This window comes from Carlito syrichta, unplaced genomic scaffold (genome assembly GCF_000164805.1).
Source record: "Carlito syrichta isolate Samal-C Ts95f unplaced genomic scaffold, Tarsius_syrichta-2.0.1 Scaffold312118, whole genome shotgun sequence".
NCBI classification, from domain to species: domain Eukaryota; kingdom Metazoa; phylum Chordata; class Mammalia; order Primates; family Tarsiidae; genus Carlito; species Carlito syrichta.
This window is the reverse complement of record NW_007256214.1, coordinates 28330-50516: the sequence shown is the minus strand read 5'-3', so window position 1 is coordinate 50516 and position 22187 is coordinate 28330. Positions and strand designations below refer to the sequence as shown.

Here is a 22187-nt window from a genome sequence, read left to right as displayed (position 1 = left end):
AATTTGTTGCTTCTGGTCACCTATGAGTGGGTCAGATGAGGCTTTCTGGTTACTTTGGAGGAACTGGTTTCTGGGTGTATAGTCAGTGTTAGAGTGTGCCCCCTTCCTGGTGAACAGGAGGGTGTTTGAGGAGAGAGGGAGACTTGGCACAGCTCTTTCAGTCCACTCCCAGTCTGAATCCTGGGGCCTCTTGTATAGAGGTGGCCTGTGGCGTGGGAAGTCCAGGGATCAAGCTGGAAGCTGGTGGGAAGTGGCTCAGGGTGGCCTCTCCTCTTTGTCAGGGATGGATGCCATCTGCTTTCTGATCTGTTTTCTGGGGTTGACTGGGGTAGGGTAGATGTCCCAGGTTCTCTGCTCTGGGAGGGTCGGAGGGCATGCCAGAGGGCAGGTCAAGGAGGAGATAGCACGCCCACCCGCAGAGCTGTTCCTGGCCTTCTGGCCGTCTGTAGTCACCTCAACTGTGCTGTGCCCCCATGCCTAGGTTTTTAGGGTGCTAAAGGAGACAGTGGAGGAGGTAGAACAGGCACTCTAGAAATGTAAGCTCACTGGCCCTTCCGATCTGGACCAGCTGGTCCTAGGAAGAGCCCTTGGCAGCAGTGAGGGGACAGGACCTCCGGGCCTGAGACCTTGTCACAGGCTTTTGTCTGGGAGTCGGGCTGGGGAGTGTGGACTGAGCAGGTCGAATGTCCAGGCTAATCTAGTCACCTTGCCTTGAATAGACGCTGTGAGGCAAAGGTGACTCCACATACCTGGGCTGAAGGGTCTCCCTGTCTTGTGTCCCTGCCCTTTCAAGCCTGAGCCCCAGACCAGGCTGACTGAGCATGTGCGGTGACACCTCCGTGGTGACTTGATGTCTCTGTGGTGATGAAGCAGCCAGGGTCCCCGGTTGACAGGTGTTCTCTGGGGGGCTCACTGTCTTTCTTGGACACAAGCCCTCTCTGATTTAAACCCAAACTTATACACATACTCTGCCCAGGTTGGATGTGGCTTTGTCTACTGATGTTGAGACTGAGTGTGCTGCTGTGACCTTGTGCTCTGGGGACATCCCCTGTGACACTGTGTTTCATGTACGGAGCCATCTGGCTGTGACCGTCCACTTGAAATGCTGAAAGCGCCAGACGCGGTAGCTCACGCCTATAATCCCAGCAATACGGGAGGCTGAGACGAGAGGATTGCTGGAGCCCACGGGTTTGAGACCAGCCTGGGCAATTTGGTGAGACCTAGTCTCTATGATAGATCAAAAAATTAGTCGGGCGTGGTGGCGCATGCCTGTAGTTCCAGCTCCTTGGAAGGCTGAGGCAGAAGGATCAGACGAGCCTAGCAGGTTGAGGCTGCAGTGGCCATGAGAATGCCACTGCCTTCCAGCCTGGGCAACGGTGAGACTCTGACTCAAAAAAAAAAGAATAAAAAAAAGCCGGGCTTGGTGGCTCAGCCTGTAATCCCGCGTTTTGGGAGTCTGAGGATGAGTGGATTGCCTGAGCCCGCGGGTTCGAGACCCACCTGGGCAACTTGGCGAGACCTCATCTCTATGATAAATCAAAAATGAGCTGGGTGTGGTAGTGCGTGCCTGTAGTTCCAGCTGCTTGGAAGGCTGAGGCGGAAGGATTGCCGGAGCCCAGCAGGTCGAGGCTGCAGTGGCTGGGAGCGTGCCCTGCACTTCAGTCTGGGCGACAGAAAAAAAAAATGAATAAAGAAAGAAGTGCTGAAAGCAGCATGGATATTTGCCCAGTGGGCTGCGGAAGCCTGCCACCTACGTTCCCATGGCCATTGTCTTTGTGTCCCCCATGTGGTTGAACCAATAGGATGATTGAGGTGAAACTTGCGTGCCCCCAAATGTGCATTTCACGCTGGCTTTGTGGGGAGGCGACTCGGTGCGGGCGGGTTCGTCCACCCCGTGTTCCCAGGCTGACGAGGCTGGGACGGTGTCTTCCAGATCGGAGCAAGGCCGAGATGGATCTGAAGGAGCTCAGTGAGTCGGTCCAGCAGCAGTCCACGCCTGTCCCACTCATCTCGCCCAAGCGCCAGATCCGCAGCAGATTCCAGCTCAACCTTGACAAGACCATCGAGAGCTGCAAAGCACAGCTGGGTACGTCTCGCGGGGGTTTTTGGCAGCAGCATTATTTTCTTACTTGCAGGGGCACCGTCTGGATGACTTTAGGATTGAATCCTAGCCACTTCAGCAGTTGCCCTAACCTCGAACTGTTGGTTCACCGAGGATAGGTCTCCACCCATGTCCGCATCCCTCAGACTTGCCAGTTAATGACCAAGAAGGGTCTTTGAATGCATCAGAGTGTGTTCTTTGGTGGAAGCAGGCTGAAAACCCAGGTTCAGTTTGAAAGCCCAATGAAGAGCCAGGTGCGGTGGCTCACGCCTGTAATCCCAGCACTTTGGGAGGCCGAGGCGGGAGGATCGCTTGAGCCCAGGAGTTTGAGAACAGCCTGGGAAACGTAGTGAGACCTTGTCTCTACAAAAAATTAAAAAATTAGCTGAGCATGGTAGCACAGGCCTGTAGTCCCCAGCTACTTGGGAGACTGAGATGGAGGGATTGCCTGAGTCCAGGAGGTTGAGGCTGTGGTGAGCCGTGATTGTACCACTGCATTTCAGCCTGGGTGACAGAGTGTGAGACCCTGATTCAAAAAAGAAAAAAAAAAGCGTAATGAAGAGCCTCTGAGTCTGCCTCTGTTTCCCCCTCTCAGTATACATCAGTGTGTCCACACCAGAACCGAATGTGTCCAACACAAAGCCCTTTCCCTTCAGCCTGGATCATTCCCCACCTGGCAAACCCTTTCTGCTTCTGCACCTGTGGCTTCCCTTCCTCTTCCCTTTTCCATCTGCCTCCACACTGGCTGCCCTTCCCTGAGTTTGAACTCAGGCCTCACCTTCTCTAGGAAGTCTCCCCTGACTGCCCTCCGCATCTGCCCACCTCCTTGGGTATTTTGTTGCTTGGCAGCAGTAGTGGTACCTTTGTGTGGGAATATCCCTCCTACTAGACTGGAAGCTCCCTGCAGGCAGGGCGGTTGTCTTAAACGGATTTGTGTCCTCAAATCTTCAAAAGGTAGTGGGTCTATTCATGTGGCAGATGCTTTGCATATGTGGTGAAAAAGTAATTTAAGCCAGGAGAAAGTTGGTAACGAAGTGGGGGTGGTTGGGCCTCGGGAGTGAGGGCTACCCCAAGGTGAGTGGCAACGTGGGATATCCAGGTGGAAAAGCAGCTATCATTTGGGACCATCTGGGACTGCCCAGGGGACAGCGTTTTTTGGTTTAGAATGTTTGTGGCATAGATGAGACTTAGCATGTGTCAGTTAATCTCTCTGGGGTCCTTCCATGCCGCTGGCCTAAGCCCTTGACTTGTGAGGATTGCTGACAAGAATTTTAGCATTGCCGTTAACTGAGTGTCTCCTGTCACCCTGCAGTTATGTGAAGCTCTTGTGTGCGGATTTTCTTGGGAGGTTGATACTATTACCATTCCCATTTTGTGGGTGAAGAAACAGGCTCAGACAGGTCCCTTTTTCAGGGTCACCACTGCTAACCAAAAATAGAGGAGCAGAATTTGATTTGAATCCCTGAGGCTTCCGTACCCAAACTTCCTGTTGCTTGTGTGGTTGTACCTTTTCTTCTTGTTTCCAGCCGTTGGCTGCCGGATGTTGCTTTTGTGTTTTGGCTTGTGTTTTTGGTTGAGTCCCGGTGGACGTGGGTTCGGTTGGTCTCCCGTGTCCTGGGCTGTGTGAGGTTCTTGTCCTTTTGCCGGTTTCTCTTTGGTGTGTCCGTGTCCAGATGGTGACACCACTCAGATGGCTGTTGGTCTAGAATGAAGAGAGTGTAGTTAGTGGGACTCCCTCTCCACTTCTCGACATTTTAGGATGGTTTGCCACAGTCTTTGGGCACTGTTGGGAGGAGGAAGCATCTCTGGTTAGAAATACACTTTTGCAAGCCGGGCTCGGTGGCTCAGCCTGTAATCCCACGCTTTGGGAGGCTGAGGTAAGTGGATTGCCTGAACCCATGGGTTCAAGACCTGTCTGGGCAACTTGGCGAGACCTCATCTCTACAATAAATCAAAAATCAGCCGGGCGTGGTAGTGCGCGCCTGTAGTTCCAGCTACTTAGAAGGCTGAGGCGGAAGGATTGCCAGAGCCCAGTGGGTCGAGGCTGCGGTTCCCCGGAGTGGCCACTGCACTCCGGTCTGGGCGACAGAGTGAGACTCCAACTCAACAAAAAAAAAAAAAAAAAAAAAAAAGAAAGAAATACACTTTTGCTCATTCTTGTTTGTGCATGTGAAACCCTTGCTGTTTTGTACGTTGCCCTTTTAATGAAGACAGAAGCCTGTGACTTCCCTCTTGATTCCCTTGTCAGTGGAAGAACAGGGCAGACACCGTGGCAGCCTACTCTCTGCTGTGGGGCAGGGAGCAGGAGGGAGGCCGGGCGCCTGGGTCACCTGGGGACCGAGGGCTTCCCTGCCTTAAGGGAGCCAGTAGCTTCTCGGTCCCGGCCAGCTACTGTCTGGCAGACTGGTGTCTCTGGGTGGCCAGCTCTTCTGGTCTCTCAGCAATAGCCCACCATCCTGATTTCTATGTGGAGTTTCCCGATGTGTGAATTGGGTGATGCATTCTAAATTAAAAACACCAAACGACAAAATACCCTGTGGACCAAACCATTGCCTCTCACATAAGACGTGTCTGCTGTCTACATGCGGCTTGTGGACTGAGAGCTTGCAACCTGTGCTTTAAGGCATTGACTTATTTCTTTGGACCCTAGACACTCAGGGTAAAGGGCTTTAATGCTTTGGGGGTACGCATGGGAAGAACACTGGTGGTAGGTCAGGAGCCCAGGGTTCGGGTCTGGCTTCTGTCTTGGTTTTCTCTTTGTCCTAGAGCAAGTGATTTCTCTGAGTCTCTGCTTTCTAATCTAAATTTGATCGATTTGACCAGCTCCTCCCCGCTGTCCCCTTTCAACCTTCCCATTTTCTCTATCCCAATTAGCTGCCAGTGTTGCAAAGATTAATTTTTGTTGGTAGGTCCCATGTTTCTTTGAATGCTAGTAAACAAAACCCCTTCCAGACACACCCCAGTTCTATTTGTCAGCTGTAGTCGGTTGCCACTTGAGTGCCACCAGGCCAGTGTGATGCGATTTGAAATGTGTTTTCTTGGTTGAGTGCATTGCCTCACGCCTGTAATCCTAGCACTTTGGGAGGCTGAGGCGGGAGGAGGAGCGCATGAGCCTAGGACCTTGTGTCCAGCTGAGGCAACATAGTGAGACCTCGTCTCTAAAAACAAACAAACAAACAAAAAAAGTTAGCTGGGCGTGGTGACATGTGCTTGTAGTCCCAGCTATTTGGGAGGCTGAGGTGGGAGGATCACCTGAGCCCAGGAAGTTGAGGTTGTGGTGAGCCGTGATCGTGCCACGGCACTGCAGCCTGGGTGACCGAGGGCGAGACCCTGACTCAAAAAAAAAGTGTTTTCTTCTTCCAGCATTAGGTGTGGAAACTGTTTGCCTTTTTGGTCCTTTTCTGTATTTGTGACTGCACCACTTGCTGGGTTTCTCTTTTGAATTTAGGCATAAATGAAATCTCTGAAGACGTTTACACGGCCGTAGAGCACAGCGACTCGGAGGATTCTGAGAAGTCCGACAGTAGCGATAGTGAGTATCTCAGTGATGACGAGCAGAAGTCCAAGAATGAGCCGGAAGACACGGAAGACAAGGATGGCAGTCGGATGGACAAGGAACCATCTGCGGTCAAAAAAAAGCCCAAACCCGCCAACCCGGTAGAGATCAAAGAAGAGCCAAAGAGCGCATCACCAGCTAGCGAGAAGGCAGACCCAGGGGCCGCCAAGGACAAGGCCAGCCCGGAGCCTGAGAAGGACTTTGTGGACAAAGCCAAACCTTCGCCTCACCCCACGAAGGATAAACTGAAGGGAAAGGATGAGACGGATTCCCCGACGGTGCATTTGGGCCTGGACTCTGATTCAGAGAGTGAACTTGTCATAGATTTGGGAGAAGACCATTCTGGGCGGGAGGGTCGGAAAAATAAGAAGGAACCCAAAGAACCATCTCCCAAGCAGGACGGTAAGTGATGGCGTCAGTTTCCGGTTTCTTAATTTGGTTTAGAAAATTCCACCTTGTACGAAAGTCTTAGCAAATCACATGACCAGCCGGGCTCGGTGGCTCAGCCTGTAATCCTGTGCCTCGGGAGGCTGAGGTGAGTGGATTGCCTGAGCCCGCGGGTTCGAGACCCACCTGGGCAACTTGGCGAGCCCTCATCTCTATAATAAATCAAAAACTAGCCGGGCGTGGTAGTGTGCACCTGTAGTTCCAGCTACTTGGAAGGCTGAGGCGGAAGGATCGCCGGAGCCCAGCAGGTCGAGGCTGCGGTGGCCGGGAGCAGCCACTACACTCCGGTCTGGGTGACAGAGTGAGACTCCAACTCAAAAAAAAAAAAAAAAAAAAAAATCACATGACCCTCTAACTCCGCTGAGAGGGGCACAGCAGAGTGGGTGGTGATGGCTTTAGGCTCACACTGCTAGGTAGTGCACGGGACCCGGACTCACATGTAGACCTGCCCGACTTCTAGCTGCTTGCACCTCACATGATTGGTGTTAAGTGCAGAAAAACAAGTCTCAGAAAATGGTAGCTGCACCAGGCGCGGTGGTTTATGGCTGTCATTCCAACACCTTGGGAGGCCAAGGTGCGAGGATTGCCTGAGCCCAGGGGTTTGAGACCAGCCTGGGCAACTTGGCGAGACCTCGTCTCTACAATAAATGAAAAAAATTAGCTAGGCGTGGTGGTGTGCGCCTGTAGTTCCAGCTACTTGGAAGGCTGAGGCAGAAGGATCGTCTGAGCCCAGCAGGTTGAGGCTGGGGTGGCCATCAGCGTGCCACTGCCCTCCAGCCTGGGCGACAGAGTGAGACTCTGGCTCAAAAAAAAAAGAAAATGGCACCTGTTTCCAGTGGCCGAGCCATTTTGAGTCTAAGCAACTGCTTTTCCACTTTGCTCGTGTTTTTCCCAGAAGTGTTTGTTAACATGTAGACACGTCACACAGTATCACGTGCTTAGAAGCATTCAGTTCAAAGATCTTGGTCAGTTAGGCATCTCTTTCTGCCCCTCCTGCCGCCCAGGCACTTCCAAGTGTGTTTTCTTATTAGACCAGGAAACGTTTCAAAGAGGTGGTGCCAGAATGCCAAGTGCTTCTTGGGGTGCTGGAAGGTGAAGGGGTGTCATTTAGTGCATAAACTCTGTTGGCATGTCCTCCTCTTGGCGTTTCACTGACCTGAGCCTAGGGTTTCTTGGCCTTGCACTACTGACAATTTGCCCTGGGTCGTTTTTTGTCCTGGGCATTGGAGGATGTTTCCTGGCATCGCTGGCCTCTACCCACTAGATGGTAGCTGTGCCTGCTTATTTGTGGCCATCAAAAATGTGGCAGTCAACAGGTGCCATGGTTCATGCCTGTAATCCCAGCACTTTGGGAGGCCAAGGCGGGAGGATCACTTGAACCCAGGAGTTTGAGACCAGCCTGGGCAACAGAGTGAGACCTTGTCTCTACAAAAACAAAAATAAAAAAATTAGCCTGGCATGGTGGCGCATGCTTGTAGTCCCGGCTCCTTGGGAGGCTGAGGCAGAAGGTTTGCCCAAGCCCAGGAGGTTGAGGTTACAATGAGCCGTGAGCGTGCCACTGCACTGCAGCCTGGGTGAGAGTACGATCATGACTCAAAAAAAAAAGTAGCAATAAAATATTGCCAAATATCCCACAGAGGGCTTGGCCTTGTTGAGAAACAGTGCCTTAGTCCCTGAGGCTGTCATTACGTTGTGAGCCCACAGTGACTGCCCTGAAGCTTGCTGCAGCTGGGTGTGTTGGCAAACCCTACAGGAGGGGCGTGTGAGTGATTGGAAGGATGGCCTTCCTTCTGGCGAAGTACTCAACCTCTTTTCCAGTTGGCTTGGCAAGTGGGTGGTGAGGGGATTCCAAAACACCCAAGAAAGATACTGAAGAATTAATTGAGGGCCCGGGAGTAGCCATAAAACCTCATGGGCTTTGTGAGTAAGTTAAAGAATAGCCAGGTTTAATTTTTTTCCTGACCGGGAGTAGCCATAAAACCTCATGGACTTTGTGAGTAAGTTAAGGGATAGCCAGTTTTAATTTTTTTCCTGACTTCTAATAGCAGGAAATAGCAGTTAGCTTCTCAACCAAAGCAGTCACAAGATGTGATTCTGTGTCCATTGAGGCTTCCGTAGCCTGGCGGCTTAAAGCAAGTCGGGTGTGGGCCTTGAGAATCTTTCTGCTCTGGTCGTGTCAGCCTGGCTGGGCTGCTCTGGAACCTCAGAGGAGGTAGGATTCCTGCAGTTCAGCTAGAGAGAGCCAAATGTCTGCACAGTGCGGCGGAGGAAGAAAGAGAAGTGTATGCACCGGATAGGGAAGATAGACCATCTGCCCACCTCTTAGGTTTATCTATGGCCTCTGAAAAATGCAGTTATGGTGGGGTTTGGGGTTTGAGCAATTGCAGAGAACAACAGGAGAAACATCTGTTCCATGAGGGTTATGGGAATATTTGGGTACAGGGGGCAGTGTTCCCATGAGGGATATATTTATACCATTCCTTTCTTTCTGGAACAAGATCTTGTCATTGATTGGTTTTATGCCCGTACCTCTTCCATGTCAATCTGTTGCAAATTTTTTCTGCAAGAGGTAGGGGCATAAAACCAGATTGACATGGATCTCTAACTGTGGAATAAGATGAAAATAAAGAAATTCGTGTAAAAGGAAAACGAAGGTAGAAGAGTGAGTGGGTCTGGTGAGAGGTTTTATGCAGAAACATGTCCTATTCCAGGCTAGGCACAGTATCTCACACCTGTAATCCCAGCACTTTGGGAGGCTGGCGTGGGAGGATTGCTTGAGGCCAGGAGACCAACCTGGGCAGCATAACATTACCCCGTCTCAATTAAAAAAAAAAAAAGTACTGTTCCGACTTTTAGAGTTAGTGAAGTTGGCTCTGAGCTTCCCGGTAGTGGAAGCAAAATAGGAAACACGGTTCCTTAGAAGAGCTCATACCTTCCAAAAAATAAAGTGTTCCACTTGGTTAAAAGAAGTAGAGCTCTTCTTTGCAGTGATGGAAATTTCTCCAGGAAGCCACGAGTAGACCATGGACAACTGAGGTGAAGGTCAGCTCCCCAGGGCTTGGGACAGAATGGACTGGTTTTAACTCCTGAGTCCCCTGATGGTGATTTGGGTCTTGAAGAGTCGACTTTGCATCAGGCCGTGCAGAAGAGCCTCTTTTCATTGATGTGCTTTCACTTACGAGTTTATTGAGTGAAGGACATTTGAGAGTCTGCTGTGGTGACCTCCAGCTTCACTTCAGCTAGGAATCTAGCTTAAGGGTAGAATATGAATTCTCAGATGGCGTAACAGCGTCTGTGGCTATTAATCTCAGAACAGAGGCAAAAGGAGCTCACTTAGAGATCTTTGCTGTGCTTACACTGGCACATCAGTCATTTCCATCCTTTGGGCCAGGCCAGTGGCTCACCTCTATTATCTCAGCACTTTGGGGAGACCAAGATGGGGGGATTATTTGAGCCTAGGAGTTTGAGACCAGCCTAGGCAACAGAGTTGAGATCTCCTCCCTACAAAAATCAAAAGATTAGCCAGGTGTGGTGGCACACGCCTGTAATCCCAGCTAGTCAGGAGCTGAGGAGGGAGGATTACCTGAGCCCAGGAGGTTAGGTCTGTGGTGAGCTGTGATGGTGCCACTGCACTGAGCCTGGGCAACAGAGTGAGACCCTGACTCAGAAAAAAAAAGAAAAGAAAATAAAGAAAGAAAGCAAATAGCTGCATGTGGTGGTGTGCACTTGTAGTCCCAGCTGCTTGGGGGACTGAGTCAGGAAGATCTCTTAGGCCTAAGAATTGGAGACTGTAGTGAGCCATGATCGTGCCACTGTACTCTAGCCTGGGTGATAGAGCCAGACTCTGTCACTTAAAAAAATAAATTCCATCTTTCTACCAAGACTGTGTGCTAATTTTTCTCCAAAAGAATGAAAAAAGTCTTCCCTTTATATGCAAAAATGAGCAGTGTCAAATTCTGGAATGAGTGGGTTAATTTCATGGGGCAGCTTCTTGACTGCCAGCCCTTTAAAAAATATATTCAGAACTTTTTATTTGTTTATTTGGCAGTAGCTGACTGATTTATACACTCTTAATTTCTAAGATGAATGACAGCCTATAGCCTCTTTTCTCTCCTTCCACAAACCATCAGAACCCTCAAAAATTAAAATATTGAGCCGGGCTCGGCGGCTCAGCCTGTCATCCCGCGCCTTTGGGAGGCTGAGCTGAGTGGATGGCCTGAGCCCGCGGGCTTGAGACCCGCCTGGGCAGCTTGGCGAGACCTCATCTCCTCAATAAATCAAAAAATGAGCCGGGCGTGGTAGCGCGCGCCTGTAATTCCGGCTCCTCGGAAGGTTGAGGCGGAAGGATTGCCGGAGCCCAGCAGGGGAGGGTGCGGTGGCCAGGAGCGGCCACTGCACTCCATTTTGGGGGACAGAGTGAGACTCCAATTCAAAAAAAAAAAAAAAAAAAAAAAAAAAAATTAAAATATTGGCTGGGCTCTGTGGTTCAGCCTGTAATCCCAGTGCTTTGGGAGGCCGAGGTGAGTGGATTGCCTGAGCCCGTGGGTTTGAGACCCGCCTGGGCAACTTGGCGAGACCTCATTTCTACAGTAAATAAAAAAATAAAATTAAAATATTTTAGCATCCAGATGATAACCGCAAACACTACTTGGGACCTGGACTCTTTTCAGATTGCACACTCCAGGTTTTTATTTGGAAGAGAGAGCCGGCCGTGACCACTGCAGGGCAGTGACCTCTCTGCAGAACTGGCTGTTTGCTCTCGTGAATCAGGAGAGATAAAATGGCTCTTTAATGATGCTGTTTGCCCAGGGAAGAGAACACTATATTTCTTGGTCATGTGGCAGGTAAGGGAAGCATTGAAGACACTCCTGCAGGGTGGAATGCCTGCTAGCTGGCCATACTCTTCTGTGGAAGGGCTCAGTTGGGCACCACCTCTACACCTGGAGGGGGCGGGGCCTGTGTCCAGTGTCTGGCAGGTCATCCTAGAGGGACTGGGGATCTCCACAGCAGGAAGCACCTCTTCCAGCCCCATCCTGGGCTCTTGCCCACTAGCTTGGCTGAACTCTCCAGAGGAGCAGGAGGGCTGACCAGAGGAGACGACCGTTGAGAAAGCCCCCTGAGAACACTCATTTTCCTTGGCTTCTTAAAACCCATAGCTTACTGGAAATCCTCCCTGGAATAAGCAAGCTCACATCTTTTCTGGGTGATACACATCTAAAAAGACAGGCACAACCCTTATTGGAAGGAATTTGAGGCCGGACATTGTGGTTCATGGCTGTAATCCCAGCACTTTAGGAGGCCGAGGCAGGAGGATCACTTGAGGCCAGAAGTTTGAGACCAGCCTGGGCAATAGAGTGAGATCTTTTCTCTACAAACATTGAAAAAAATTAGCCGGGTGTGATGATGCACACCTGTAGTCCCAGCTGCTTGAGAGGCTGAGGTGGAAGGATTGCCTGAGCCCGGGCGGTCAAGGCTGCAGGGAGCTGTGATGTGCCACTACACTCAAGCCCGGGTGACAAAGAGAGACTCCAACTCAAAAACAAAACAGGCAATTTGATGTCAAGAAGCACAGTCTAAGATCGGGGTGCCGCTTTGTACCTAGGGTTGGTGTGTGTTCTACGGGCACCCTCTCTGGAGGGTGAGCTCACCTGACCCATGGCTGGGCCCTCTGCATCCATCACCCACCTACCTTACGAGTGAGCACCACGTGGTCTTCCCCTCCTCCAGGCCATGCTCGGTGCTTCTGACTCTGACCTGCCTTCCAGCGCCTCCTCCCTGCTTGCTCTCACTTGCCAAAAGGCGTTCTGTTCCTAGACACATCTTGGCTAATGCTGTTTCCTCCAGATTCTCTCTTATGCCTGTTGAAATCTACTCGCTTCCCCCTTCCCCACCAGCCCAACTCCTCTAAGAAGGCACACTCCACAGGGCAGTGATTTGTTTCAAACTCGAGTTACTCACATTGTTTCCTCGTTTTTTCCATTCTCAAGTCCTATTTGTATGGTTTTTGACTTAAATCTTTTTATTTAAAGCAACTCAGTCTTTAAACAGTAGTGAAACTCATGTTACTCGGGGCATGGTAGCACACACCTATAGTCCCAGCAACTCCAGAGGCTGAGGTGGGAGGATCGCTTGAGTCTAGGAGTTTGAGTTCAACCCGGGCAACATAGCAAGACCTCGTCTCTTAAAAAATATATACATAAAGTAATTAAATTCTTTTTTTAAAATTTAAAAAGTGGTCTCTCCCCCCCACTGTAATCATTTGCAAGAAGAAACTCGTTTTAGGCTTCAATTTGACCACCACAGAATAGGAAAACTAGTGTTGTACATTATATAGAAGAGATGGAGACAGGGATGGTATTATTGAAATAAAAATGAGAGGTTCTGGCCTTGGGGCAGAATTCCTTTTGGTATTAGGTGTCCGGCTATCATCACCATCTTGAGACTGTCAGGCAGGGAATCAAAGAGCTCAAAAGGCTACTCTTCTTCCTGAGTGACTTGGTGTCATTCAGTGCTTTGGCCATTGAGAAGCCATCTGGTTCTTTCTTTGGGGGTCCCTGGCCTGAGGACGTCTCTCTAGCTTTGGATAAACTTCTCCCGGGTCCTTCTCAAGGCGCTTATCAAATACTGACTTTGGGAAAGGGGTGAGAATTGAGATTCTGTTCACCCACTGCTTCACCCTCTAGTTGGCTGACACCTTGAGGGCAGGGGTTGTGTCTTGTTGGCCCCATCCGCCCCCACCCCCAGGTCCAGATGTGAGCAAGTGTCCGGTCAAGGAGGCCAGTGCTGGGGGCAGAGAAGATGCTCAGAGTGGCCTCAGCCTGTGGCAAGGGGCGGCTCCTCTGCGGCGGGTGTGCGTGGCTCGCCGGGTGCGGTCGGCATTCCTGGCTCACACAGGTTTGCCCCTCAGTTCCCGGCGTCACGACCTTGCAGGCGAACCTGAGTCAAATCCAGTTTTTATTTGTTTTTTTCTCCCTTGCGTTGATCGGCCTTAGTTGTAGGTAAAGCTCCACCGTCCACTACGGCGGGCAGCCAGTCTCCCCCGGAAACGCCGGTGCTCACCCGCTCTTCTGCCCAAACCCCCGCGGCCGGCCTCACGGCCACCAGCAGCACGTCGTCCCCGGTCACGGCCACGGCCCAGGCTGCCACCGCCACCGCCACAGGAAGCCCGGTGAAAAAGCAGAGGCCGCTCTTACCGAAGGAGACTGCCCCGGCAGTGCAGCGGGTCGTGTGGAACTCGCCAAGTAAGTTTCAAACGTCCTCCCAAAAGTGGCACATGCAGAAGATGCAGCGTCAGCAGCAGCAGCAAGGCCAGCAGCAGCAGCCTCCGTCTTCCCAGGGGACGCGATACCAGACCAGGCAGGCTGTGAAAGGTACCGCGCCCCCCCGCTCTCCGTGGTCCCTTTTTGCCACATCGACGGGAGAAAAGCCATCGCTGTTGTGCTGTTTTCGGTTCCTGTTTGTTTCCTGGCCGTCGTGCCCAGAGGGGCTTCCACGTTCCATATGGCATGGTTTTTGACAATTCTTTCGCTCCTTTTTTTTTTTTAACGTCAAAAAAAAATTTTTTTTTTCATTTTTAAATGATACATGCAGACATTCTCCTTAAGAGAGGGAGCACGAGCGTCTGCGTAGAAGTCTGTTGTCCTGTTCACGTTCCATTTCATTCTCCTCCTTGCCATGGGGGCCGCGAGCCGCCATTGTAAACTGTTTTCTATGCATGTATGCACATATATGGATGTAGACATATATGTATGTATGTATATGTTTATGCGTCATATGTAGATATGATGCCATAAAAATACTTTTCCCCCCTTTTTTTCTTTTTAAAACATGAAAATGATACCACACTTGCTTTTACCCCCCAACAGCATGTTTTGGGGGGGTGTCCGTCCATGTGAGCACATACGACTCTGCCTTATTCTTTTGGACTGCTGCATACTATTCCAGAGTTTATTTCAAGCATTCCCCTACTGGTGGGCATTTAAGTTGCTTTCCGTTTTCTCTTACTATAAGCAGTGCTGCAATGAATATCTTCATATAAGTTTCCTTGTGCACACGAGGGAACCTCTTGGAGTTATTTTGGAAAGAATACCGTGTGAGGAGTTGATAACCAAGGTGACCTTCATAACTAGAGGTTTGTCTCACACAAAAGATGAGTCTGCGTCAAGAACCACTTACTGGCTGGACGTGGTGGCTCACACCTGTAATCCCAGTACTTTGGGAGGCCGAGGCAAGAGGATTGCTTGAGCCCAGGAGTTCAAGACCAGCCTGGGCGATGTAGTGAGACCTCGTCTCTACAAAAGATGAGCCGGGTGTGGTGGCACGCACCTGTCATCCCAGTTACTTGGGAGGCTGAAGCGGGAGGATCATCTGAGACCAGGAGGTCGAAGCTGCAGTGAGCCGCGATTGTGCCACTGCACTCCAGCCTGGGTAGCAGAGTGAGACCCCGACTCTAAAAAATAAAAAAACGCTTGATAAAGTAGCAGAATCAAAACTCCCAACAGCCGTGCAGGAGGCGTTGTCTAGAGCTGATGTAAGGTCCAAGTACCAATCTGAGTGGTACCAGTGCACCCAATACTTTTGTGAGCATTGGTGTACAGATAGATCTCATTCCACGGGGGAAGTCTATATCTGGGTCTTCGAAGGTTGGGTTCCTTAATGGAAACTCTGATACTTATACGTGGAGAATTAATTTAAACAAAAAAAGGAAACGCTTATCTGACAGCACCCCAGAGAGTAGAGCAGCGGGATAGAAGGTTGAAAGGTGGGCCCAGTGAAACCCTGTGAAGGTTGGGCATGTAAGCACGCAGCAAAACTGGGTGGCCAAAGTTGGAATGCAGTCGGACTGGCCTTGCTGTTGATGGAGTTGGCGGGGCACAGCTGAGTCTGTGACATTGGAGGCTGGGATGACCATTTCCAGTTCCTGTTCCTCATGAGCAAACCCCATGAGCAGCGTGACCCTTCCCCGGGGGAATTTAAGTGCTGCCAGAGAGGGGCTCGTAGCTTTAGATTCTTACGTCACAGTAAAGCCTAGTTAGGTAATAAGGACAGAGTTAAGTTAGTAATATACCGTTGTTGTAGGGGAGAGAATGCAGTGTGAACTGAAATCAACTTGGTGCAGGGTGACTGGGCATTTTAAAGGGAGAATGAGGGAGTTGGGGGACTCAGGAGAGTCAGCGATATGAAACATCACAGAGAGGTTGTGCACGGTGGTTCACATCTGTAATACCAGTATTTAGGGGGGCCGAGACGGGAGGATTACTTAAGCCCAGGAGTTCGAGTCTAGCCTGGGCAACACAGCAAGACCCCATCTCTAAAAATAAATAAATAAATAAGCTGGCCCATGGTTTTGCCACTGCACTCCAGCCTGGGCAACACAGTGAGATCCCAACAAAAAAAAACCCATAAACATCACAGAAAGTGGGTAAGAGGTTGCTCTCTATTTATGAGGCCCATCTGAGTTTGCTAACGGCCACTTAACGAATAGCTCCTGCTCTCCCATAGAGACTGGAGGCAGGGGCTCTGCCTTCAGGTGTTGCTGGAATACACTGCCCATTCTTTTGCCAGCCTTGTTCCCTCAGGCAGGCACCTTACGTGGGGCTAGGGTCATCCCGCCAAGTGACCTTGACCTCTTGGAAACTGTTAGTGTTTGTTCAAGTCTCGGGTCAAGGTTAGGGCCTAGTCAAGAAGGGTCTCAGAGGAGCTTGCTAGTTGGGTCAAGGAAAGCATCTTTGTCACTTAAAAAGAGAAGCACTCGCATGCCACGTGTTCGGGGCTTCCCTTCTCATCACAGCTTTGTGCTGGGACAAGTCCTTCCCGCCATCATCAGGTGACCAGGGTCCTTTGCTTTCTTAGCTGTCCAGCAGAAGGAGATCACACAGAGCCCGTCCACATCCACCATCACCCTGGTAACCAGCACACAGTCATCACCGCTGGTCACCAGCTCGGGGTCCACGAGCACCCTCGCGTCTTCGGTCAACGCTGACCTGCCCATCGCCACGGCCTCTGCCGACGTCGCCGCAGACATCGCCAAGTACACCAGCAAAGTGAGTGGACCTGTTGCTGTGGCGATGACGGGCACCGGGCAAGATGCTGGAGGAATAGCTTCCTGGTGGGAAGCGTCAGGGCCATGGCTTCATGGGTTACAGGGCGCAGTGGGGTGGGAAGACCCTGTTTTTACCCGATTCTTTCTTTTGGGTCTTCAGGTTGGATCTTAACAGAAATGTTGAACAAACTAAATCTTGCTCTAAGAGGGCTTAGCTCCTCAAGTCAGTACCTAAATGCAAATGACATAGCCTGTCAGAATTCAAGTCCTTCACGAAGGACAGATGATCTGCACGCGCTGGAACAAATGGCTGATCCTTTGGTGAACAGCTGACCAAGGGTCTGATCGCATTCAGAAGCCACAGGAAACAAAAGTGACAGAGGGATACACGTGAGACTGGCAGGGTGAGATGCCCACACCTTGATTTTTCCAGGAACTGAGAGGGACCGGGGTCTGGTGGACACCCCTATCTCGCCCACGCTCTGGGGTACAGGCCTTGGGGAGTGACAGGGTGGGCAGGGTTGCCCACTGCGTGTGAACTCGCGGGCAACCTCTCAACACAGATCTTTCTTTTTCTCTCTTAATTTACCAAGTGCTTTTATGACATTGTTGAACTCGGGTAAATAAAATTTGCAGTTATGCTTGTGATCCTGTGAGAGTGCTCTGGAGTGATGTGCCCTGTCACTGTATTGACAGATAATTTAGCCGTAGACCCCTTGGTAGACCCCAGATAATTTAGCCGTAGACACCAGATGTCGGTTCCAGAAGGCAGGGATTTTGGGGTCTATTTTGTTTATTGCCATCCAGAACAGTGCTTGGCATACAGTAAGGGCTTGATACACGGTTGCGCTTTCTCCTCATTGACCTCGTTGTTACGGTCAATAACTGAATGTCGACCAGGTGCCGTGGGGCACCTCTGCAATCTCAGCACTTTGGGAGGCGGAGGCGAGAGGATCACTTGAGCCCAGGAGTTTGAGACCAGCTTAGGCAAGGCAAGACGTTGTCTCTACAAAAAAAATTTTTAAAAATTAGCCAGACATGGTGGCGTGGGCCTGTAGTCCCAACTACTCAGATAACTTAGCAGTAGACCCCGACTACTCGGGAGACTGAAGCACGGGGATCCTCTAGGAGGAACTCAGAAGGTCACAGTCCTGATCGTGCCACTGCATTCCAGCCTAGGCATTGGAGGGAGACCCCGACTCAAACAAATCAAAGCAAAACCCTGAATGTGACTAATGAGTAACGATCTAAGATGATTTAGTAAATCACTAAGTAGGTAAAAATAACTTATTCTTTACTAATGAGTACATTACTGATCAGTTACTAATAAGTGAACTGTTTATGTTTTTAGAGAGAATGGATGAGAATAGTTGAATAGTTGTTTCTAGAGTTCTTAACGTCTCACAGTAAGAGTTGCTGTATTGTATTGAATTAAAGGTAGAATCTTTTTTAGTTCTGAATAGTGAGAGAAGTGCAGTTTTTTTCTAAACGGAGTTTTCGTTGGTTGTTTTCTTTTTATTCCTTCTCTTTAGGTGTGATTTTTATCTGTTGCTGCAGAACAAATCACTCACCAACAATGCACACGTTTATTATCTTATGGTTTCTGTGGGTCAGCAGTCTGGGCCCCACTCAGCGGGGTCATCTGTGTCAAGATTTCTTCCAGGGTGCAGTCCAGGTGGCTGCTAGGGTCAGGGTCCCATAAGGAGGCCGGATTAGGAGAGAGTCCACTTTCAAGGTCACTTAGGTGGTGATGGGCAGGATTCCTCATAGGGCTATGGGTCATCTGTCTGTGATGTGCCTGGTCTGTTTCATTTGTTCATTCATTTATTTTGAGTCAGGGTCTCACTATCATCCAGGCTGGAGTCATAGCTCGTGTGTCATAGCTCATGGCATTGTCGTAGCTCACCATAGCCTTAACCTCCTGGGCTCAGGCAGTCCGTCTACCTCAGCCTTCCTAGTAGCTGGGATTTTGATTTTTTGTAGAAATGAGGTCTCACTATGTTGCCCAGGCTGGTCTTGAACTCCTGGACTCAAGTAAGCCTTCTGCCTCAGTCTTCCAAAGTGCTGGGACTATAAGCGTGAGCCACCATACCCAGCTTAATTTTTTACTTGAATTTTTTGTAGAGATGGGGTCTCGCTACATTGCCCAGGCTGGCCTTGAGCTCCTGGGTGCTAGTGATCCTCCTGCCTCAACTTCCTGTGTTACAGGTGTGAGCCACCTTGACTCTTACAGCAAAACTGAGGAATGATCTCTTTGATAAGTGTTTTCTTTGCAGTTAAAAAAAAATGAGCATGGTGACTTTCTAGGGGGGGGGGTGCTGATAGACTTTCCTGTCTCTGAGGTGACCTGGAGTTGAATTGACCCAGATTTGTGTGTTTTGGCAGAAGAGTGCTCTCTATTAATGTTGAGTTCTTTCCTATATTTGGAAGTGAGTGAACGTCAGTCCACACATTTCATGATAGCTTTAAAATGGAATGTCACCGTTGCATTAATGAAGTATTGAATGTCATCCGCTTTCTGGGGTTTTCTTGTAAGGCTATTGAGCTTTAATTTTATAAGCTGACGTGGTTGGTGCCATAGACAAGGCAGCTCTGGGGGCCAGTCGCAGTGCCACCTGCAGCATGGGTGTTCTTGCCGTCAGCCTGGTGTGACCTACAGCAAGCTGAGAGTGGAAGTTTTCAGATATTTTATTCACCTTACTCCCATTTTGGGGTGAATTAGGGTTGGCCGCAGTAATGCAATTGATGCTCATGTGAATTTTCTTCACGTAAACTGGTGTTTCTTTTTTCTGGGGGGGGGTTTGGAGTCTCACTTTGTCGCCCAGGCTGGAGTGCAGTGGCACACTCATGGCCACCGTAGCCTCGACCTGCTGGTCTCAGGTGATCCTTCCACCTCAGTCTTCCAAGTAGCTGGAAGTCTGCCACCATGCCCAGTTAATTTTTCGATTTATAGTAGAGATGAGGTCTCGCCATGTTGCCTAGGCTGGTCTCGAACTCCTGGGCTCAAACAGTCCTCTTGCCTCCACCTCCTAAAGTGCTGGGATTATAGGCATGAGCCACTGTGCCTGGCAACTGGTATTTCTTTCTTTTTTTTTTTTGAGTTGGAGTCTCACTCTGTTGCCCAGGCTGGAGTGCAGTGGCCACTCCTGGCCACTGCAGCCTCGACCTGCTGGGCTCCGGCGATCCTTCCGACTCAGCCTTCCAAGTAGCTGGAACTACAGGCGTGTGCTACCACGCCTGGCTAATTTTTGGTTTATTGTAGAGATGAGGTCTCGCCAAGTTGCCTAGGCGGGTCTCGAAACCGCGGGCTCAGGCAATTTACTCACCTCGGCCACCCAAAGCGTGGGATTACAGGCTGAGCCACAGAGCCTGGCCAGTACTTCTTATAATACCTCTCACCATGGCAAGGATGAAGCATCTTCACCTGGTTTTCATGTGTACCCCTGTGAACTCCCTGCCAGGGCACTGTGGTCATCCTTGTGCTTTACATGGGGGAAACTGAGGCTCAGTGAGCATGTGGATGGTAAGACGTCACGTACGAGTTGCCTCCCCCACCCCCCATGAAGCATCTGGAACACTCAGGAGACTCAGCGGTGGTCAGGCCAGGTCAGAGACCAAGCCTGGTGTCCTGTCCCCTCCTTTTTCTGCTGTGACTTGGGAGGGGTAAGCTGGTAGGTGGAGGCAGATGAGATTTATCTTCTACTCACATTTGGTCAGCAGATACCTAGGTGCCTGCTGCATGAACTGCAGCTGATTTGGTGAACTTTCTGATGCCTTGAGGGGTCAGGAAGTTAAGGAGAAAGAAGATGGGAGGTAATGACAAAGGCAGCCCTGACTGAAGGCATGAAAGCAGCACCAGGCTGGGGGCAGTAGCTCACACCCGCAATCCCAACACTCCAGGAGGCCGAGGCGGGAGGATGGCTTGAGCCCAGGAGTTTGAGACCAGCCTGGGCAACATAGTGAGACCTCATCTCTACAGAAAATAAAAAAATTAGCTGGACGTGGTGGTGTGTAATTGTAGTCCCAGCTACCGGGGAGACCCAGGCTGGAGGATCACCTGAGCCCAGGAGGTCAAGGTTTCGGTGAGCTGTGACCGTAGCAGTGTACTCTGGCCTGGGCAACAGAGTGGAGACCCTGACTCAAACTGAATGAGAGTGAATGAATGAATGGATGAATGTATGAGACAGACCAGGCACATCCACACAGTGGACTATAAAAACGGAAGGGAGTTCTGTCACTTGCTGCATACAACAGGCGGCCCCTTGAAGCCAGTCACAGAGGACCTTGTACTGTATAATTCTACTTATATGAAATGTCCAGATTAAGCAGATCCACAGAGACAGAAAGCAATGAGTGGTTATCAGGGACTGCAGGGAGGAGGAGGGAGTGGGTGATATTGGGTGGGGGTGAAGATAATGGGGTGGGACTTTTTTGGGGGGGGTAACAAAAATGTTCTGACATTGATTGTGGTAGTAAACGCATGACTCTGAATACTTGAAGTGGGTGAATTGGATGGTGTATGCATTGTGTCTCAACAAAAAGGTGAATTTTTTTTTTAATGGGGAAAGACTCAAACAACAATAACAAAACAATCCTTTTCTCAAAACTACTATGCTGGCCACACAAAACATACCTGGGGCCAAATTTGACCTCTCTAGTTTCCACCTGAGACAAGGAATTTGTCCGGGGTTCCTTCCCTCATTCAACAGGGCTTCTCAGCCTTAGCACTAGTGACATTTGGGGCTGGGTTCATTCTTGTTTCGGCTGTCTACGCGTGGCAGGATGGTTAGAGCACCCTGGCATCCGCCTCTTTCCTGCTGGCAGCTGCCCCCTCCCCAATCCTGAAGCAGCCACAACAACCAGAGATGGCCAATGTCTCATGAGGGACAGAATTGTCCTGAGTCGAGATCCGCTGCTTTATACAGATAGATTTTTAGGTGTGTCACCTAGAAAAGCCTCAGAGAAGTGATCACGGAATTGTTTCTGTTTTTATCTTTCAGATGATGGATGCGATAAAAGGAACGATGACAGAAATATATAATGATCTTTCTAAAAACACTACTGGAAGCACAATAGCCGAGGTCAGAGATGACACATGAATTCTTTATTTGCTGAGAGTGTTTTATGGGCTGCTTTACCGTGGCATTGTGAAGAAGCGTCTCTGGAAATCCCTCTTGGGTGCTGACTCCAGTCACCAAGCTGACTTTGCTGTTGTGATTGTTGATGGGGGTGTTTCTTCCTCTGGCCAGATGGCTGGGGCTGTGGAGACATGCTTGCTTCATGTGATAAATTCACTTCTAAAAAAAAACAGCCAAAACCAGAGCCTGAGTTAACTTACTGGTGAAACTAGAAACCAGTTCCTTTTGCTTCATTTAAAACTGGCTCCTTGGCCTGGAATGGTGGCTTAACGCTTGTAAACTAAGCATTATAGGAGGCCAAGGTGAAAAGATTGCCTGAGCCTTGGAGTTCAAGACCAGCCTGGACAACATGGCAGAACCTTTTCTCTACAATAAAAAAAAAAAAAAAATTAGCCAGGCATGGTGGCGCATACCTGTATTCCCAGCTATTTGGAAGGCTGAGGCAGAAGGATCACCTGAGCCCAGCAGGTCGAGGCTGTGGTAGCCATGACTGTGCCACTGCACTGCAGCCTGGGCAACAGAGTGAGACTCCAACTCAAAAATAAATAAATAGGCTGGGCTTGGTGGCCCAACCTGTAATCCCAGCACTCTGGGAGCCCGTGGGTTCGAGACCAGCCCGGGCAACTTGGCAAGACCTCGTCTCTACGATAAATAAAAAATTAGCCAGGTGTGGTAGTGCACGCCTATAGTTTCGGCTACTTGCAAGTCTGAGGCGGAAGGATCGCCAGAGCCCAACTGGTCGACGCTGGGGTAGCCATGAGCGTGCCATTGCACTCCAGTCTGGGTGATGGAATGAGACTCCAACTAAAAAAATAAATAAAATAAACAAATAAATAAATAAATAAATAAAATAAGATTGGTTTCTTCCAGGCTTCTGTGAAATCACCTGGAGTCTCTGTCAGT

At 50.0% G+C, this 22187-nt stretch overlaps 1 protein-coding gene across 7 annotated transcripts in view; it reads left to right on the top strand.

The window, feature by feature from the left end:
• The window catches only part of ZMYND8 (zinc finger MYND-type containing 8), a 143659-nt gene that overhangs the window by 104986 nt on the left and 16486 nt on the right, over positions 1-22187 (top strand). For 4 of the 7 annotated variants that reach the window (XM_021718344.1, XM_021718345.1, XM_021718343.1 and 1 more), the window contains 5 exons: positions 1934-2086; positions 5550-6059; positions 13097-13474; positions 15957-16147; positions 21147-21227. In XM_021718344.1, coding sequence (XP_021574019.1) covers positions 1934-2086; positions 5550-6059; positions 13097-13474; positions 15957-16147; positions 21147-21227 — 1313 coding nt within the window. The remainder of the gene's footprint in view (positions 1-1933; positions 2087-5549; positions 6060-13096; positions 13475-15956; positions 16148-21146; positions 21228-22187) is intronic. The other 3 variants (XM_021718347.1, XM_021718346.1, XM_021718348.1) reach the window with 2 other exon arrangements.